Here is a 21,023-nt window from a genome sequence, read left to right on the forward strand (position 1 = left end):
GCCACACAAAAATGCCTATAATATTGACCCAAATGACAGATCTAGGATGTCAGCAGTGCAGTTTACAGAATGGCTGCCAAGTGCTTTCATTTATGTATTTGATGAGATGAAATCTTTATTTTTCTTTTGACATAAAGACCAACTGACTGGGGCGCAATATGCTGAGTCATGCCTTGTGCTTTGCAGGTTCTTATGAGTGCGTCGTTCCTGGGGGCCCTGTGTCTTTTCTCATCTGTCTGTATTGTGTGTGCCATTTCTGCATTTACTCTGCCCATTGAGACCAAAGGACGGGCCTTACAAGTAAGTGATCAAGTATTCTCAAAGTAACACCTTTTGACCAAAGGAAATGCACTTGATGTAGGGAAATTGTTTTAAACAGACATACTGATGCCCCAGTCTGCTAACATACATTTGCTCAGTGGGTGCCAGTGGACACACTGGGTATCCAGTGGTGCTACGTGTACCTTTGAGCAGCACTGAAGGTAAAGAAGCTGATTATTCAATTCAAACCTTGATTGCTGTAAAAGGTGTAGCTTGAACTGGGACTGGAGAGAATGATACTGCAGACACCTCAGCCTCTTATCCTCCCCACTTTTTAAGAGTTGCTGCGAAAAGTGGCCAGATGAGCAGAAACTACTTGCATGGCCATTTGGAACACAGGTTCATCAGCAGCCTGTGCTAAGAGTGGAGTCAAAAACTTCAGTGTTGCACCAGTGGCCATCCAATACTAATAGTCAGTAGATACAAAGCTAGAAAGTACAGAAAAAAGGATACCCCAAAAGTAGAAGGTAAGCTCCCAGGGGCAAAGTTCTCTCAGAGATGGCCTCTCCTCGCCCTCTGCCCTTCTGGGCGGCTTCATCTGTAAGGATAGGTGGTAGCTATGTTGGTTCCCTGCCTTGAGCACAAGGCTTGCTACAGGTAGGTGCGTGCACATGGAAAGGGGAAGGGCAGTCAGGATTAGGTGTTTATGGTTGTAGGCTGAACAGGGGGCTTAGAGGGGGCTTAGAAGCAATAAGTGTCAAAAATCCCAGTTCAGGTTACACTAAGCCTTCCGTATCTGCAGTTGCGGATTCAACCAACCGTGGATTACAGTTGCAAAAAAAAAAACCCACATAAAAGTGGACTTGCATGTTGAAACCTATGCTGTTCAAGGATTAACTGTAGTTTGGTTCATCTGAGCTGCCACATCTTAATGAGGCTGTGAAGTCAACATGCTTCTGTTGGTAAATGTGGCCTGCCTTTCTCTGCTGTCCTATTTATAGTGAACTATAGACACATGTTAATATTTCAGTTGGCAAAGATCAGTTAGGTGTGTTTCGTTGTCTGCGAGAAGACGGAAATTCCTCTTATGTCATCATGAACTTAGGGGCTTTTTTTTTTAAAGATTCCTTACTTGGAACCTACATAAACATTTTTTTTTTTTTCTTTGAAGACTAAAAGGAATCATTGGAATCATCACCCACTGATCACCCATCACCCATTGATGATTCCAACGATTCCTTTTAGTCTTAAATAAAAGGACTGATCCATCCTCCACCCAGATGAGGAAACAAAGGCAAAAGAAAGTTGACTGACTTGTAAAGGAAAACACTAAGATAGGGTGTGACTGGAATCTAAACTTATTGCAAAATTAAGTGATGCTAAACCTTATGCTCATTTTCCATAGTGGTTTTGTTTTAAAGGTAGTAAGAATACATATAAAATGAAACTGGGCTTACCAGCTAACCTGCTTTATGGATTTGCCATTCAAGCCATCTCCACATTCCCTCTCCTTTTTTTCACTAGGACTGGGAATTAGTATTGTAGTGAAATAATTTGGCAGGTCTGTTGATGAGAGGCACTGCTTCCGGTACCTTACAACTTCAACCTGTGGATCCAGTAAATACAGTTCTATGGGCACATAGGCCTTGATGGCTCTGCCTCCCAATGTCTTTGGCCAAATCTTAAAAGGGTGTACAGGTATATATCTCAGTGTCGTGAGCACTTAACATAGCAAACTACCTGGTTTCTGATGTAGTAAAACTTCGAGAAATGTTTAAAATATGCAAACATTTTAAACTTTCAGTAACACAGACAGTATCCCCAATAATGTGTTTTTTGTTTTATGTTTTTTTGTTTTCAGTGCCGCACCCACAGCATATGGAGGTTCCCAGGCTACGGGTCCAATTGGAGCTACAACTGCTGGCCTACACCAGAGCCACAGCAACGTGGGATCCAAGCCATGTCTATGATCTACACCATAGCTCAGGGCAACGCAGGATCCTTAACCCAGTGAGTGTGGCCAGGGATCAAACCTGTGTCCTCCGGCTGCCAGTGAGATTTCGTTTGCACTGCACCACAACGGGAACTCCAGTATCCCCCAATCTGGTCAATAGTTTAAGAGTAGTTAAGTACATTTCAGAATTACTCTAAGGAACTTGTATTTTGATCAATCTAGTAAACTAGCAATCAAACAATTCTTGAAAGATATTTATAGTGATTTTTTTCCCGCTGACCAATGTCTGTGTTGCACGAGAATAACTGAGTCATATGCACTGTCAGGTACACAAGGGTAACTGCTAGGATCTTCATTCCTTCTCAGCTTATTATTAAAGAACCTTCTATTACTAGTTTTTAGTGCCAAAGAGCTGAATATAAATGGAGAAAAATTAAATTGTATTAATTAAATTACTTCTTGTTCCAGCAAATTAAATGAAGACCTGCAAACCTACATCTACCAGAGAAGAAAAATGCATTTTTATCTTCACAGAGAGCTGAAGAGCATTTTTTTAAACCTGATTTAATTTCTGTATGCTATTCGTTAATTAAGAAATTATGTATTTTTGAGACATCAGACGTGAGAATAGAATAAGTTAGTTAATAATTAAGGTTGGAAGGGTGTATCTGGTAGATGGGTGGAGGGTGGCTTTTTCTGAAATTTGTTAATGTTTATACAAATAGCAAATCTCAGACAAAACATATTTGACATTCTCCCATGAGGTTTATAGCACAACTTGGACTGAAAATTTGCAGCTAAGACATGAATTGAGGTGGTATTATTAAACGTTTCAAAACAAACAGAAATCATCAAATTCACAATTAAAGTTAGCATAAATTGCAACCTCCATAGTTTAAGCGTTTTTCATTAATATTCATAAAATAATATGCTTAAATTCATTTGAGTCTTGTATGTAATAACCATAGAAAGTGAGAATAAAGTAATCCACATTCTGTTTCTACTGTAATTTCATTAATTTCATAGGGGCACTATGATTCCCATGATGCAATTTAAAAAAACAAAATCAGAGTACAGCAAGCTTTCCCACATCATGTAATCATATGCCCTTTGTGAAGCGACTGTGTGCATGCACGGTCATACCTGTGTACACAGGAATGCTGTGGAAGGAAAACCCCCAAGCTTTTACACTGAGATTTAGTTTTCCTCCTCAGGCTTCTGTGCAGACTTCTGAAACTGGGATCCCCAAAGACTTGACTAACCTACTTCCTTCCACCTCCATTTTGCAGTGGAAAAGGAAAAACTTGCTTGCTACCACAATGAAATGCCTTAGCCCAGCAAACTATGTGTATGACAGCGTTTATACCCCTGCTTCAAATAAGGGTACAAATCATTCCCACTTGAAACACAGGCACACATGGCTTGAAGTCAGGAAAGCTTTTCTAGAAAGGGCCTAAGAGGAAAGAAACATTTTAGACTTTGAGCTACATACGGTCTGTCACAGCCTCAGCTACTTCCCTCCATGCCAGCCTTTAAAAATGTAAAAAAAGGAGTTCCCGTCGTGGCGCAGTGGTTAACGAATCCGACTAGGAACCATGAGGTTGCGGGTTCGGTCCCTGGCCTTGCTCAGTGGGTTAACGATCCGGCGTTGCCGTGAGCTGTGGTGTAGGTTGCAGACATGGCTCGGATCCCGAGTTGCTGTGGCTCTGGCATAGGCTGGCAGCTACAGTTCCGATTAGACCCCTAGCCTGGGAACCTCCATGTGACGCGGGAGCGGCCCAAGAAAGGGCAAAAAAAAAAAAAAAAAAAGTAAAAAAAAATAGTAGCTCTCAGGCTAAGGAGGCCATAGGTTGAATTTTGCTCACAGGTCCTAATTTTGCTGAAGTAAGTTTCGAGGCCCAAGATGGAGCCAGTCCTGTCCAGGTGCCACCTTTGCAAACGACAGCTACATACATTTCACAGCCCTGTAAATGCTCTGCTTGACCAGAACCACAGAAAATCCAGTTGGCAAAACAGCAAGTCAGCTCTGGGCTCTGTACTCACCTCCTTGGTTCTTATTTACCCTCCTGCCTTCAGCCCCGCGTTGCAGTTCTTTGGGCCCTTGCACATGCAGACTGCCTGCTTCAGGAAGTGTCAACGTTTGTCTGGGTTCCCTAAATTGTCTTCTTTGGTCATCTTTAACAGTCTTTGGTGAGAAGTCTGGATCCAAAGCTGACTGTGCATGGCCTGCAGGAAGACACCCAGGCAAGGAACACTCTGAACCCTCTGTGTTCCCTGGGACTCTCACGGGAATCGAGGGCAAGGTTCACGTTTGGATTTGAGTTGTTTGCATCCACACAGCTCTGATCCAAACGAATAGATACACTTCCCCCCGAAGTTCCATGGTAATAACACTGGGACCCCACAATGAGTGGCAGTAGTTAGGGGATGCAAAAACAAGGCCACAGCATCAAGTGCTGGCAGACTTGGAGAACTAAGACACAAGAAATTAGAACTGTTCGAATTAATGGCACAAAAGCTAAGAAGCCTGAGGCAGACTATCGGAAGTCACTAGGCTGTCTGTCACTTTTACAAAGAAATGTTCTCATTTAAGGATTAAATAGATCAACTGCTAATGGGAATCTGGAAGCCAAAGCTGCAAGACTGGTTGGCATAGTGAAAGCACTCCAAAGATTTAAGAACACGTGCCACCGAAATCTAAGGCTCCTGTGCTGAGCTGGTCATGGAATGGGTTAGACTGACACTGGACCACCTGCCAACCTCAAAAAAAAGAAAAAAAAAAAAAAGGTTCTGTGCAATGAGGTACACTGTAAAATACAACAATATCACCAACCTAACAGTACATCCCTCTTCGGTATTAAACTGGCTCCCAGACACCAAGATTTAGCTAAGAAACAGGAAGGTGGACAATTGAGCACTCTGCCTTCCAGCACACCTGCTTATTTTGTGTAACCATTGTGGTACTGGACGCTGTGGATATCTACAAAAACGGCAAAATTTCACGAAGACAACCTAACCTCACAATGGCCATTGTGGGGAACATTCCAATTAGACACTGCACTTCAAAGTAAGAGTTCCCAAGTCAACAACCAAAATGAGATACCTATTCTAATTGGTATGCAGAAGCCTCCAAAAGGCTCCGAAATTTCAGGTGTTCCTGTCGTGGCTCAGAGGAAACGAATCTGACTAGCATTCATGAGGACGCAGGTTCAATCCCTGGCCTCGATCAGTGGGTTAAGGGTCCAGTGTTGCCGTGAGCTGTGGTGTAGGCTGCAGACATGGGTTTGGATCTGGCATGGCTGTGGCTGTGGCGTAGGGCAGCAGCTATAGCTCCGATTTGACCCTTAGCCTGGGAACCTCCATATGCCGAAGGTGTGGCCCTAAAAAGACCAAAAAAACACATAAAAACACACAAAAGCCTCCAAAATTTCAAAATAACTTCATTGAAAGAGTCAATGCAAAGCCTAATGAAAAATTTAAACACAAAACAAGACTGATGTAACTCTTAACAGTTCTTCTCTATCACTCTCTATTCATTCTCTTAACTGAACTGCCTTTCCACAGTAAAGAGACAAGATCAAAACCAAAGATCCAACATAACTTTAAAACTGTTTTAAAATTGCTACAGTTCCAAGACAAATCTGCTCCCCCTGCCCACCCTGAACACCCCTGTAAGTACTCCTATCTCTAGCCAAGGAGAAACTAAAAACTAACAGAAAATTCTGTCCAATTGTGGTAGATACCAGACGTATTGGAAACCCCACTCATGGGTGTCTACAGAATGGGCTCCTGGCAAGGCTGGCACAGCCAGCCCAAAGTGAGACTTCCTACAGAGTCAGCTCTTCTTGATCCCTGTAGTTCTTGGGTCTAAAGAGCAATTTCACATCCTTTCCTTTCTCAATTCAGGCTCCTGAAAATACGGTTTTGGGAAGCCAGCGGTCATTGATCCTTTCTCTCCCGGCTCAAGCATCAGGCCCCAAAATATGGTCTGACAAAAGTGTCCGCTGCATCCCATTTGCAGCTAGCTGAGTACCAACTGTTGCCAGCTCTCAGAAGGGTCTAAGTACTTCCCTCTCTTGGCTACCTTTGGGACTCGCCCTGGATCTTGGGAGGGTAGTATCTTTGGGAGTTGTTCAATACTGCCAGCAATACTTACCATTTGTCCAGAATGAAACCTGACAAGGTATTTGAACAGACTTTTTAAAAATTTAATGGTCAGGGACTTCCTGTTGTGGTGCAGCAGAAACAAATCCAATTAGGAACCATGAAGTTTCGGGTTTGATCCCTGGCCTCGCTCAGTGGGTCAACATCTGGTGTTGCCAGGAGCTGTGGTGTAGGTCACAGACATGGCTCAGATCTGACGTGGCTGTGGCTGTGAGGTAGGCCGGCAGCAGCTCTGATTGGACCCCTAGCCTGGGAACCTCCAGATGCCACAGGTATGCCCCCCCCCCAAATATTTAATGGTCAGAAATTAGCCTAAGGGGAGGCTGATACTCAGTTATATAGAAACTGTTTAGGTCCTCTCTCCTCTAAGCTAAAAATAAAACTATGTATCCAGAGGGGAGGAAAATATATTCCAAACAACCCTGTCTAGAACATAGGAATCTTGTGATTTCTATCTTAGCTGAAGATCTTCTCCCTGATAGAAAGAAGCAAATTGAAGACAAGGTAGTTGGATGGGTGGGCCAGCTCCATGTTACCTATAACCCCAATTAACTGTCTTGTCTTTCACATTGAGTCTTTTTAAGACCAGAAAAAGTCCACCTTTTCTTTTCACTAATTACAAAAGCTACCCCGTTCATCTCAAAAGGCTTGCAGGTATTGCAAAAATTCTGGTTCTAGGCAACAAAAGTCTTGGAGGAAGACGCATTCTTTCTCAGCGCCTCTGAGAAGGGTCTTTTCAAGGAACTGAGGGACATCTCTTTGGAAGGCAACGCCAGATCCAAGCCATGTCTGCAACCTACACCACAGCTCACAGCAATGCCGGATCCCTAGTCCACTGAGCGAGGCCAGGATTGAAACCGCAACCCCGTGGTTCCTAGTCGGATTCCTTAACCACTGAGCCGTGACAGGAACACTGAAAATAAATCGTTGTAAAGGAATTTTATGTGTGATCAAGCTGGCTGACTGGAATGGATTTCTTTAAGTTCTAAAAACCAGTGAATTTTAACATCTAAAGTACACTGGTGCAGAATTAGAATTTGGATTCTATTAAAGTTTTCTTAGGTTATTGGTCTGTCTTAATAAGAAATTGTAAGTAAAGTGTTTTCTTTGAGTAATCTGCCTAGAAAACAAAGCTTTTGTGTCTTACCCAATAATATATTGTGCTTCATGTTGTCTTTGCCAATCCTTTGACTATTTAAGAAAACCCGGTCTTCTCAATGTTAAAGCTCCCAGTCCCACACTATGCCTTTGAAGTCACTTCAGTTAAATGGCTGTTTTTGACAAACTCCCCCAAAGTCAAATTCTAAATGAAGTGGTTTTGACCTTGAGTTAACTTTGGGATTTTCCAGAGAACCACTGGAAGATGTCAAAAGATGTTCATTCTCCTTAAAGAGAAATGTAAAACTAATTAGGTTCGTCTGATACGTTAAATAGGAAGCAGAGTCAAATGAGAAGGGATGTTTAACCTTCTCGGGTTACATATGTGTATATGCGATTGTACACCTCTCTCAGCTCTTTCACCGTGTCTTGTCATGTACAGACAGTTATTATTTTACTCTGATCCTTCAGCAAAAAGGATCAAGTACTCGGGACCAGACACTACTGTCGACTTGCAAGGTGTCAAAGCACAACGGATGAAGCCTCTGACCCCTGGTCCTATGGAAACACGAGACCTCAGAGCAGTAGCCCCCATCAAGACAGCCTGCTTTCTCGGAGGATACCAAGTCAAAAACGATTCTGCCTTTCCTGGAAATCCTTTTCCTAATTCGTAAACCACCAAAGTCTTTATGAGGCTGCATTGCTCTGGCATGGAAAAGGAACTGCATTAGTCGCGTTCCTTAGGCCCTTAAAACTGCGTATGATCCAAACATTCAAGGTTAGACTCGCTGTGATGTTGGGGATCCTGGAGTTATTTCCTTCTGTCCATCACAAACTCCCCCCTGATTGCCAATGCCTCAGTGTCTCTGGAACAAGCTCACTGGATACCTATTTCTGGAGAAGTACAATCATACATTATACAAAATACAGAGGACAACTGGCTCAGGAAGTGTCCCCCTCTTTCAGATCATTCCTTGACTTAATGGATTCTAGCTGGTTTGGGACATGGAAACCCTGGCTCAGGAACACGCTCCAATCCATGGGCATTATTCTGATGCTAAAAACTATTGCTTCCCTAATATGCTGCGTTCTCAGGAAGGTTTTAAATGCACCTATGTAGCCACGGACCAGCCAACACATCCTCTGGCCAGAACAACCAAAGAGAACAGAAGAACATAACCAAGGCCAAGAGTATGAGCCTGAAATCTCTTCCACTACGCTAAGCCCCAGAGAGGAAATGGTTACCGAGAGTCACACTACAACAGACATTTCTGATCAAAAATTCTCAAATGGTCAAGATGATAATGAAAAGGTGCTATTGCTGGGAGTTCCCGTCATGGCTCAGTGGTTAACGAACCCGACTAGAAACCATGAGATTGCGGGTTCAGTCCCTGGCCTTGCTCAGTGGGTTAAGGATCCGGTGTTGCCGTGAGCTGTGGTGTAGGTCACAGACGCGTTTCAGATCCTGCGTTGCTGTGGCTTTGGTGTAGGCCGGCGGCTACAGCTCCAATTAGACCCCTAGCCTGGCAACCTCCATGTGCTGAGGGTGCGGCCCCAGAAAAGGCAAAATAAATAAACAAAAGGTGCTATTACTGAAATAAATTTCTAGCGCAAGGTGGAGCCCCTCCTGCGAGGAGCGCCACTTCAGCAAAATACAAGTTAAACGACTTTCATGTTCCAGTAAGTGCTGTTTGACAGAAACGTCGTATATCCAGTCAGCCAATCCCCAAACGCCAAGCGACCTCTGGGTTCTGCCAAGCGACCTCTGGGCTCTTTTTGCCTTGTTCTGTATTCTTTACCCTGTAAAAACTGCCTGCCTTCCCTGTTCTGCTGTTCTCTGAACCCTCGTGAATGGAGATGCCCCCTTCATGAAACGTTAAATACAGTTTGTTTGGATTACCTACCCTGGCGTCTTTAATCATTTCATTAGTTTTCAGACCTTGGTGGACTTTTTAGAAATTTTAGGTCAAAACATTTTTGATGCAAAGATGTCTTGGCTGCGCGTATACGGTCAGGCAAACAACCTGTGACATATCATAAGCGAAAACTCCAAAGATCATATTAGTAGCAATTTAAAATGAAAATGAAAAGATAGCAGTATTGAGAACTACAGTCGACCACTGACACAACTCAAGCTTCAGTAATTTCCCACAGATTTCAGGAACTTTCAATACTTGTGGGAAGTCACCTGAATTAAGATACTTTAAAATGTTGCCTAGCGCTGCCTAGGACCCGAGCTTCCTAGAAAAACACTCATTTGGTCTACAGCAACTTTATCAACATAATTTTAACTGAAATACTGAAAGAAGTGTCCAAAATCCCTTATAAACTCAGGTACATTGCTTACCTTAGCAGCACAGGCACTAGCAGAAACGGAAGTCAACCAATTTCGGGTTTACCTTTCAGAACTCATAAAAGACAACACTGTGATGAAGTAACACAACCAGAATTTTTCTACAGGCATATTGTGCTTTATGCAATAAGAGGGAGGTTGAATTTGTCTGAATCTAATAGTTTTTTGGGTTTGGGTTTTTTTTTTTCCTCTTAGGGATGCCCGTGTGGCATACAGAAGTTCCCAGGGTAGGAGTCAAATTGGAGCTGCAGCCAGCTGCAGGGCCACAGCCACAGCAATTCAGGACCCGAGCCCCATCAGTGACCTACACCACAGCTCACAGCAACGCTGGACCCCTGTCCCACTGAGTGAGGCCAGGGACTGAACTCGTGTCCTTACGGATACTAGTTGGGTTCGTTATTGCTGAGCCACAACCGAACTCCTCTAACAGTTCCTCTAATAGAAGAGAATTTGATTGATTCCTGTCTCTTCAAAGCAGTCTATAGTGGCAAAAAAAAAAAAAAAAAAATCCTTCTGTAATGTAAATGCCAAAACCTTTTATCTTGGACTTTTTGGATCCTGGGCTTTCTTAAGATACACCTTCATTAGTAAATGCCTTATGCAATCAGATTAAAGAAACAGCGTCATAAGCAAAGCATGCTAACTGGTAACTTACTGAGCTTGTTGCCACTCCTCTTCTTTCCAAGCAGCAAGACCGATTTCCTTTGGGACCACATACCACTTCTCAGGTCAGTACATTCCCGACATGCTCAACTCTGGGTGATCCTTATATTCTGTCCCCTCCCCTCAACGACAACCAGGTTTCAGCCATTGGTTCTGGACTGAATTTTCTGGCTCACCTGACTTGGTTTAAAAAGTAGCAGAGAACATGGGTAAAGAATTCACCTTCACGGAGTTCCTGTCATGGCTCAGCAGAAATGAATCTGACTAGCATCTGGGAGAACACAGGTTCGATCCCTGGCCTTGCTCAGTGGGTTAGGGATCTGGTGTTACCATGAGCTGTGGTGCACCTCAGAAGAGGCTTGGATCTAGCACTGCTGCGGCTGTAGTGCAGGGCAGCAGCTACAGCTCCGATTTGACCCCTAGCCTAGGAACCTCCATGTGCCTCAGGTGCGGCCCTAAAAAGACCAAAACAAACAAAAAGAATTCACAAGTATATTCCTGCATGGTTAGATGCTATTAAAATACTTTCTTCCATACCACATTTGAAAATGTAGGAAAGAAATTATTTTGCTAAATGTTTAGCTTGTCATGTCCAAGAAAGCATGTTTTTTAAAGGACTCGATTATGACTTTGTTATTCCGTTTAAAAACATTTAAAAATCAAATAGAAGGCTATTCCCACCCCCATCAATTTAAGATCTATTTGATGTACAAAAGTTTTAAAAATTGTTCTAACATCTGAGAATCACAACTTTCCAAACTTTATAGGTGAAATTAACATAGGTAAACTTTTAAAGTGGCTTGTAAACTCCCTGCTGTGTTCCCCCCACCCCCTTCTTCCAACAGGCTTCAGACAAGTAGAATTGTTCATGGCTTCTTTGGTTCTCCTACTGCCAGGGTGTTGGGTTCGTTCAGGGGAGCAGGAAACAGTGACTTACCTCCTGGTGAAAACACATGCGTTAGGGCCTTTTTTCCTCTTAAAAGCTTTCCTATTTATGGACCAGTAGCTCTTCCCTATGTGTATCAGTTTTACAGAGGAGCATACAAAGGTAGTCATGGAAACTCAAACTCGTTAATAGTCTACTGCATGACATACAGTCATTTCTCCGTTAACAATTCCTCTTTGTGGTAAAATATTCACAGTATATATCCACCATAGCTGATACTGATTAAATCAAAGCACCAGTTGACTCCCCCAAGTTAAAAATAACCACAAAGACCTCTGCCTCAGATGTCCTTCACAATCAGCAAAACCTTCATGGGGGAGAGACCTGTGGCCTGACTGACTGGCACTATTCTGACTCAAGAACATGAGCCACCAACACGAGAATTATGACTCAGTAAGTTCACGCCCGAGATGAAGGGGCAATACATAGAAAAGACATGACCTATTAACTTACATGAGGTTCTAAAATGCTTTAAAAAAAAAAAAATATATATATATATATATATGCGCATGGTTATTTAAAAGGAGGGCCTCTATTTCCTAAGAAGTTAGATTGTTGAACTCAGTTATGTCCGTAATTTAAAGGTCAATGAGATCACACAATTTCTTTCATTCATAACAGATACAGAGAAGCAGAGAGTAAATACAGCTTCAGTTTAAACCTAAAAACCTTTTGCTCCTATGCAGCAATCTACTTTTGGGATTCAGGTTCATTGGTAGATCAGGCCTCGACAATAGTTCCCCTCCTTTCATTGCCTAACTAGTCTCTCCACGGAACCCAAATTTAAAAGTTTAAAACACTGCAGCAGCACAGAAATTTGAAATGCAAATCCACAAATGGAGAAATTGGCTATACACTCACCCTTTGGACTGTGGAGTGAATCCTAAGCGGAGTGAAAGCATTGCTAAGTTGTGTTACATCAATAGTACTGTGTAGGAGTAAAATGTGAGGTCTATTCTTGGCAAAGTCTAAACTTGGAAAACAAAGTAAAATTACCAAAGGAAGAGCACATTTTCCCTTTGGCACCTTCCAATGTGCTACACTTCCATTCAGAAAAGATAAGCAGGGCCTGTTAAAGGACAAAATACATTAGCACTGTCAGATGCTGACGTACAATAGTGTTTACAATAGTGTTTCGAATTTAACAGGGTGCACACTACCTAGTTAAGCCTAGGCCACAGTCATGTTAAGTCGCTGTGTACTGGGTTTTTTCATTGCTGGAAAGATCAACTGCATGGCACCTGAGAAAGCTTTCCATGAGTTGAACTGAGTGAATTCTAGCTGCCACATAGCCGGCTCATCCTGTGATGACATTCAGTATTGGGGGTCCTGCCGCTATGACACAAGGCTATTGGTTTTTAAATACTGAGGGAGATCTCCTGGAGTTCTTTAAGGTCAAGGTTGCCTGAATTGCACTGACTTTCCCGGAGAATGCTCTCCAAATGGGCGTGTGGTATAGTCAGACTCATAGCTTACCTCTTATTTTAAGGATGACTGTGCTGGGATCCACCTGGGCACACAGGGGCTTGTTACAATAAGGTTATAGGACTTCAGTTTTAAAGACCATTAAAAAACTGCTATTTGGAGAGAGAAACATTTTAATATGTATAATGTATGATTACAGGAAAGATGGGTTTCGACTGCCTTTCATTCAGCAAAAATATGAGAAAGGTGAAAGAGAATACTGCTCTGAAAGATTAATACGGCACTGAAAATAACAGTGTAAGTTCTGGGTACATTAGTAGAAATTCTGGCTCAAATCCATTTAGGAAATTACACATTTTTCTGTTAAGTGCTACTTCCCTTTGTGATCATCCTCAAAATCGATCCGTGTTGCCTGCTTTAACTCAGGAGACAAGTACGGAAGAAAAAAAATGTCAGAGGAACAGTACAGTCTAAGATAACAACAATAAACTTACGAGCAAAATTACCCCAGCTGCTGTGCTAAAAATGGTGGAGCAAAAAAAGATAAGCGGTAAATTTTGTTAACTTCTTTGGAGAATGTCAAATGCATATTCAAAACAATAAAACCACAACAACTACCCTGAAAAACCGATTTTGAAAATTAAGACGTTTTAAGCATTTAATACATGATGGATACATTGTGGACTAAACCTAAGTCTACTGCCAAGAAGTTAGTTTCTCATTTTATCTCTAGCAGTATCTGAAAACCCAATGACTTAGCCACAGAATACTTTCAAATGTCTATTTTAGGAATGATGCTATGTGGGTAAAAGCAAGTCCTCTAGGTTGAATTCATGAGAGATGACATGATCCAAAGGGTAAAAATTCTTCAAAGTCAGCTCTATTTTAATTCTATCAGCCGAGAGAAAAATTTCCTCCATTACTGTTTTATAAATAGAGGTTTACTTTGGCAAACAAAGAAGTCCACATGTAAATATTACTGTCACATGTTAGATTAGCACGTGGCACAAAATTTTCTTCTATCTTAATCTCACCTCCTTCTTTGACATTAACAAGAGAAGGCAATGAATGAATGTTAAAGTAGCTCTGACCCATTAAGAATATACTTGCCCTCAGAAGACAGGTCTTTTGTATCTCTATCAAGAGAACGAAAATGAAACCCAGAATTAAGTTAGATCAAAGACTCAATTTGACAGTTTGACTCTGAAAAATAGGAAATAAATGCTTCTGAAAAAAATTTTTCACTCTAATTCTTTCCGATTGCCTGGCCCCAAATTCTACAACACACTTTCATCCGGAATTATGAAGACAGATGAAAACCACAAAAACTATTCCCTTTCAGGGGAATTTATATTTAATGCCCAACAGGGTTTAAGTTGAAGAATCCTGACATCGCATATGGCATACACTGCTGTATTTCAAATTCTGAGAAGTTCCACTAAAAGCCATACTGCAAACAATTGAGTCTTATTATAAAAGGGTCACCTGCACAGTTTAAAGGCAAACAACAAACCACACAGACACAGAGCAAAACCAAACAAGTACACTTACTTCCACAGCGGAAGAAGGTAAGACTTAGAAATGTATGAAAAATGGCCTTGAAAACCTGCTATACCAAACACCTCTAGAGACAAGAAAAAAACAAAAACAAAAATCAAACATTCGTTTTCCTGCTTTTTTTTTTAATACAGTTGCCATCTTACATGATATACTATCAGGTGCTTCTTAGTAGCATCTAATCTACTTTTTCGTTGCACCAGTGGGCATTCTAGGATAGAACTCTTTCTTACCACTCACATTCATGGAGTACTGCTCTCAAGTACAGTACACCTAACTCATGGGTTGGTCCATAATTAATGGGTAGTGGTACTTTCTAAAAATGGGTTAATGCACACATCCAAGCCATTAAACTTTCAATTTAGAGTTCATACAACGTCTATTTCCTTTCTAGAATAGCTATCGCTCCAGACTGCAGTTTGAAATCCAATACGTGGGGAAAATGTCTTTTGTTGCTGATGCTTCTTTCTTCCCTTTTCCTTCCTTCCTCTTCTTTGTTCTTGTAAGGTTAAAAGAAATGGGTTATTAAGAAAATCAAGTCTAGCAAACATCAAAAACTTAAAGAGTGGTCACAAACTCTTCTTGGTAATGACGTTAAATTACTGACAAAAATCTAAAAACCAGCATGGGCCAGTGGTGCTGCTTATTTAAGCAACTGGCGTTCTTCTATGCTTTTGAGGCGTTTCTTCCGGGGCTGTACAAAGTCATCATCTGAGTCGTCACTAAATTTATTATCTTCTGATTCATTCCTGAATTCTAGCTTGGGAAACTTTTTCTCCGGATAAAGGTTCTTCAGAAGTTCTTCAAAATAGCTTTCAAGTTTTATACCAGCATTGGCTACTTCTGAATCAGGCTGTTGAATAAAAGCAAAAATATTATTTAGAAAAATCTGTAGATAATCAATAAAAGTAGTAGATTTCTCCCATTTTTGTTCCCTTTTAACTCAAGACTACAAATGCCAGTGGAGTGTTTTGGGGAAAATGTGTATGTACAGTATTGCTATAAAGTAAATGACAGGAGCTAGAAAGTCTAGAGAAGATCAGATAAAAAGTAAATAAAAGGCCTTGACTCATCTGGATTATTCTATGAGGGGGTGGTAGTCGTAGATTACCAAAGAGAGATCAAAGAGACACCATCATCACAGAATCAAGTAACAGGTATTTTTTAGAACAGATCAAATGAAATGTGGAACTCTGGAATGAGAGACTAACACACAGAACCAACCCCCTCACCCCCCCCCCAAAAAAAAATCAGCAAAAGGCTGTAAGTCTGACTGATAAACTGACTGATGACAAAGTTTTGGGGAAAATTCTTAAGAACTTATTCCACATTTCAATATCAACATCACAAAGACTAAAGTTTGAAAGTGCCATATTTCAAGAAATAAAGGTGATAATGAGAATGACAAAGAATACTTTTGGTTTAGATACCAGTATTTTCTAAGCTGGTTTCAAGCTGTCAGCTGTAATTCGCATTTCCCTTCACCACATAATAAACCTTCGAATATACATGTGGATAAAATCTTCCTAATTGCCTCTTTCACTCCCTGACAGACTTAAACTTTGGAAATAATACACTACCAATGATGGTATCTTGATCTTGGTTGCTGATAAGCTATTTGGTTTAGTGTTACTCTCACATTGCTATTATTATTCTTCCTTCTCACCTCATTGAATTCGGCACAGTTTTGAAAGATCAATCTAAAATCAGCTACAAAATCTTCAGGCTTTGTATACATGGAATAATCTTCCTGTAGTCTTTTCTTGATGGTTGACAAGTCCATTGGGTTTTTAATTATTTTATAATAATCAGGCACCTTTCAAAAGAAATGAGATGCTGTAATAAATAACTAAATTCTACCTGGTCCTAAATAAATTCTATAAGAAGTAGCATAAAGTTCTTATTTTTCTCACTGCTTTTCTCTGTTCTATTTTGTCATTGATAAGGCAATCTATTCAACAAAATTTACAAATGCCTACAGGCTTCCACACACTGATAAATGTTTTGTGTCGCTTTCATCAAAAATTCTCCCCAGGAGTTCCCATGGTGCCTCAGCGGTAATGAACCCAACTAGTATCCACAAGGATGCAGCCTCACTCAGTGAGATAAGGATTTGGTGGTGGTGTGATTGTCGCTGGCAGCTACAGCTCTGACCCCCGGCCTGGGAACTTCCCTATGTCATGGGTGTGGCTGTAAAAAGCCCAAAAAGAAAAAAGAAACCAAAACAAAACAAAAAACCAAAACAACAACCCCGAAAACCCCACCCAAATTTTTTATGAGTTATTTCTTTTTATTTATTTATTTTTTTTGTCTTTTTGCCATTTCTTGGGCCGCTCCCGTGGCACATGGAAATTCCCAGGCTAGGGGTCTAATTGGAGCTGTAGCCGCCAGCCTAAGCCAGAGCCACAGCAACGCAGGATCCGAGCCGCGTCTGCGACCTACACCACAGCTCACAGCAACGCCGAATCGTTAACCCACTGAGCAAGGGCAGGGACTGAACCCGCAACCTCATGGTTCCTAGTCGGATTCGTTATCCACTGCGCCACGACGGGAACTCCTATGAGTTATTTCTAATGAAAAAAACTTACCGCATTTCCCTCTTTTATTATTCATCATTATTAAACAAAAAGCAATCAGTAGAAAAAGCATTACTTCTAGTAAGATTTGACATGTTCTTGTTCCAAGTGTTCAGCAAGTGAGCTTTCTGAACCCCAGCTCTGCTACTCAATAGGGTACGACTTAATGAGTTACTTCATGTCACTGAAATTGTTCCTTCATATTTCCAATAGGACTAATTCCACCAGTCCCACAGGATGATGTATAGACTGAGATGATATATATTAAGAAAAAAGGGGGCCATTTTGCTGTTGCTATTATTAATACCAAATGTTAACTGTAAGCTAACACCATAAAAAGCGCCAAACCTTAGGTTAAATTTTTAAGTGAATAAAGTTTTACTGACCTACTTTTGCCCTGCCTCTATTGAGTACAACAGGCCCTCCCCCCTAAAAACGACTTACAGTGGAGCCTCGAACTCTGCAGGCACATGTATGCATTGATGTTTTTTCACTAAACTCACACTATAGCACTACCTGATCCATGGTGGGCTGATTCTGCAAACGGAAAGGCCCGGATGCAAGGTTACATGCCGCTTTCTAATCATGCAGAGCTGGTGCCCCAACCTCCTCACTGTTCTAATTAAGAGTTAACTGTATTGATTTTTCCCATCTCAAGTTCTCAAAACTTGTTTTCAAGAAATTTTAATTTTGCATAAAATTTTTAAAATTTATTGAACTGTACAATACATCTATTAATTTTTAAAAGGAATTTCAGACATCAGAGAATAGAACAATACATTTTGAGTAGCAGGCCCTTACTAGCACCATTATGAGACTATACATTAAAGTCACATCAAACTTCAACTACGAAGCCTTTTGAAGTCAATGGTAAACACATACACACACACACAAATACACCTCTCTTCTTCTACTGTTAAAAGTCTACTTATTGCTTGAAGTTTGGACCTATAAACTCAAATGTGTACAGAGAACTTTGAGGCGGGGGATCTTTATCTGAAATACAAAGTTTTTTTTCCCAACAGCTTAGGATATGTATGTAAATCTCCTGAGACAGAAACAATTGATAGAAAGCATCCCAGAGAATAGCACGTAAAATACATGAGATGAAAAGAAAGATTATATGAAAAACGAAGTTTTGAGCCACTTTGTTAACATTAAAATGTATTTAAGATCAAAGCATTCAGTATCTATTAATAAGCTTTACAGTTTGGATTAATGTAAGAAACTTACTACTGAAACAGAAACTAGATTTTCAAATCAAATTTCAGAAAAATCACCCCACTGTGCAAAAATGCACAAAATGACATTAATACTTACAGTTAGAGGAACTGGGTCTTGAAAAGCCAGGCTCATTTCATGGCAGTAAAGAAACAGAAGCAGACGTTCACACTTCTAAGCAAAAAAAAAAGAAAGAAAGAAAGAAAATGAAAATACAATGAGATAATGAAGTCACGACTAAATTTTTGTTGTTACAGGTCAAAATACCTGAATAAAAATTAAAACCAGATGAATATAAGAAAAATACTGATACTTGGAGCTGTGGTGTCTTCTCCTTTTTTATGGAGGCCTTATACCTATTTTCCTTTGGTTAGTGAATTTTCATAACATCCTATTTCATTATGTGATTTTAGTGGAATTAAACTTGTTATTTGAATTATTATCAATTTCACTTTTTTTGTCTTTCTGTTTATTTATTATTTTTTTGCTTTTTAGGGCTGTGCCTGCAGCATATGGAAATTCCTGAGCTAGGGGATGAATCGAGCTGCAATGACTGGCCTACACCACAGCCCATGGCAGCAGCAGATCCTGAAGCCACTGAGAGAGGCCACGGATCGAACCCACATCCTTATGGATACTAAGTTGGGTTCATGACCCACTGCCACAATGAAAACTCCCTTTGATGTCTTTTCCAATCATTCCTTGTAGTGTACTATTTAATATTCTGGGGTGTATGTGAAAACATGAGAGCAGTCCCTATAATTATAGAACAAAAGCAGTTATCACTAGAAACCTTTAAGTTCCTCAAAAATAAATTTCCATGCATCTCTCCAATTTGTGTATTGAATTATTAGCAGTCAATAAAAGAAGACCATCCAGAGCTGGAGCCCTTTCCACGGTGTGTTGGGTCCTAAGGCCCCTCTCCGAAGGCGGATGGTTCTATCACGCACGCTCTGACTTCACTGCTTCTCAGTTTACCCGAGTAAGCAGGGTAGCAGTGGTAGTGCACGTTTCAGCCCTCTCCTGCACGACAACTTTCATACTGATTGTTCTACTTAGTAACTGAGCAAAGGAGCTTCTTTAGTGATAAAGCAGTTGTCATCATAACTGTACCTTTAAATGTTACCTAAATTAAACATATTCGCTGGCTTAGAGGTGTAAGCCTAGTACCACTTGGTGAAAGAATTTTCCCATTTCCAAGAAAAGTAAACAGAAAAGGCCACTATTTGGTGCCAATTCTTTAGTCTTTTATGGCCATACCCTCGGCATACGGAGATTCCCAGACTAGGGGTCCAATTGGAGCTATAGCCACCGGACCACGCCAGAGCCACAGCAATTTGGGATCCAAGCCGCATGTGCGACCTACACCACAGCTCACGGTAACACCGGATCCTTAACCCACTGAGTGAGGCCAGGGATCAAACCTGCATCTTCATGGATAACAGTCAGGTGTACTAACCGCTGAGCCACAACGGGAACTCTGTGGTGCCAATTCTTAACAAATTTTGAGGAAGAAAATATAACTGTAGCAGAAAATAAAACCAAAATTTACTGAAGGTGGACTAAACTTTAAAGTCCAGACCATGGAGTTCCCGTCGTGGCACAGTGGATAACGAATCCGACTAGGAACCATGAGGTTGCGGGTTCGGTCCCTGCCCTTGCTCAGTGGGTTAATGATCCGGCGTTGCCGCGAGCTGTGGTGTAGGTTGCAGGCACGGCTCGGATCCTGCGTTGCTGTGGCTCTGGCGTAGGCTGGTGGCTACGGCTCCAATTCAACCCCTAGCCTGGGAACCTCCATATGCCGCGGGAGCGGCCCAAGAAATACCAACAACAACAACAATAACAACAACAACAACAACAAAAAGGCAAAAAATAAAAATAAAAAAAAAAAAAGTCCAGACCACATGAAGTACCCTGTTCAATTATAGTATTTTATGCTTCTAGAAAATGTATATATAGCACTGTGATTTTAATTTAAAAAGTTACAATCTGCCACTACTTAAGATTCTTTTGTGTGTGTGTGTGTGTGTGTGTGTGTGAGAGAGAGAGAAGAAAGGACTAAAGAAAAAAGAAGTCAGTATAAAATCTGACTGAAGGTACACTTCTTTGATGAAAGCACATCTGAATTACAATGGTGCATCTAACCAAAATGACTGTTTAATAGTCTGGGCTGGAAACTTACCCTTTTATCTATGGGTGTTAGTTTAACAAGGCCTTCAGTTTTCTTTTTTTCTGAGTTGTGACTGGGAGCATCACAATCATACTCAACTTCTGGTTTGGATAAGTCTCGGCAGAACGTGCAAATCCACTCTCCACTGTTGGGAGATAAAGCATTTGACTGAGTTCTTAATGCATCATTTCTGTCTTCACCTTCTCCCTAATCCCACCTCCTCCACGGCATCCGCGATACACTACTACTTGTTTGGCATAAATTTTAAGCCCTGAGGATTTACCACATACACACGATGTACACAGCACCATGCTGAGAGCTTAACAGCAGAGGCACAACACAAGAGCTGAAGTGGTAAATGTTAGTCTAGTTAAGGAGGCATGAAACTCATACACGAAGTATAAACAACACAAGTGAACACACACATTAACCTATGGGGGATGTGAGGCACAAGTGACATGTTCTTTTTCCAAGAAAAAGAAGCCCTCTTGGTTCGACTGTCACAACTTTGAAATTATAACTTAAATTCTTAAAAGTGCAGCCTTGAAAGAACTAAAAGGTCAACCCAGTGGCTCTTCTTCATGTCACAGGGTCTATCTGTGGAGTCCCGCGGTGGTGCAGTAGGTTACGAATCT

General features: G+C 41.1%; 2 protein-coding genes across 8 annotated transcripts in view; one reads left to right on the forward strand and one right to left on the reverse strand.

Moving 5' to 3' along the window:
- The window catches only part of SVOPL (SVOP like), a 74,593-nt gene extending 71,398 nt beyond the window's left edge, over positions 1 to 3,195 (forward strand). For 2 of the 4 annotated variants that reach the window (XM_047763330.1, XM_047763329.1), the window contains exons 15-16: positions 187 to 300; positions 2,684 to 3,194. In XM_047763330.1, coding sequence (XP_047619286.1) covers positions 187 to 300; positions 2,684 to 2,695 — 126 coding nt within the window. In that variant the 3' untranslated portion in view covers positions 2,696 to 3,194. Of the gene's footprint in view, positions 1 to 186; positions 301 to 2,683 lie in introns of all 4 variants that reach the window. The other 2 variants (XM_047763331.1, XM_047763332.1) reach the window with 1 other exon arrangement.
- Positions 3,196 to 14,525: 11,330 nt separating this feature from the next.
- Positions 14,526 to 21,023, reverse strand: part of TRIM24 (tripartite motif containing 24) — a 96,427-nt gene continuing 89,929 nt past the window's right edge. For all 4 annotated transcript variants that reach the window (XM_047763040.1, XM_047763037.1, XM_047763038.1 and 1 more), the window contains 4 exons: positions 20,401 to 20,533; positions 18,318 to 18,392; positions 16,088 to 16,237; positions 14,526 to 15,274 (listed from right to left, as the gene is read on the reverse strand). In XM_047763040.1, the coding sequence (XP_047618996.1) occupies positions 15,065 to 15,274; positions 16,088 to 16,237; positions 18,318 to 18,392; positions 20,401 to 20,533 (568 nt within the window). In that variant the 3' untranslated portion in view covers positions 14,526 to 15,064. The remainder of the gene's footprint in view (positions 15,275 to 16,087; positions 16,238 to 18,317; positions 18,393 to 20,400; positions 20,534 to 21,023) is intronic.

Source organism: Phacochoerus africanus, chromosome 16, assembly GCF_016906955.1.
Source record: "Phacochoerus africanus isolate WHEZ1 chromosome 16, ROS_Pafr_v1, whole genome shotgun sequence".
Taxonomy (NCBI): domain Eukaryota; kingdom Metazoa; phylum Chordata; class Mammalia; order Artiodactyla; family Suidae; genus Phacochoerus; species Phacochoerus africanus.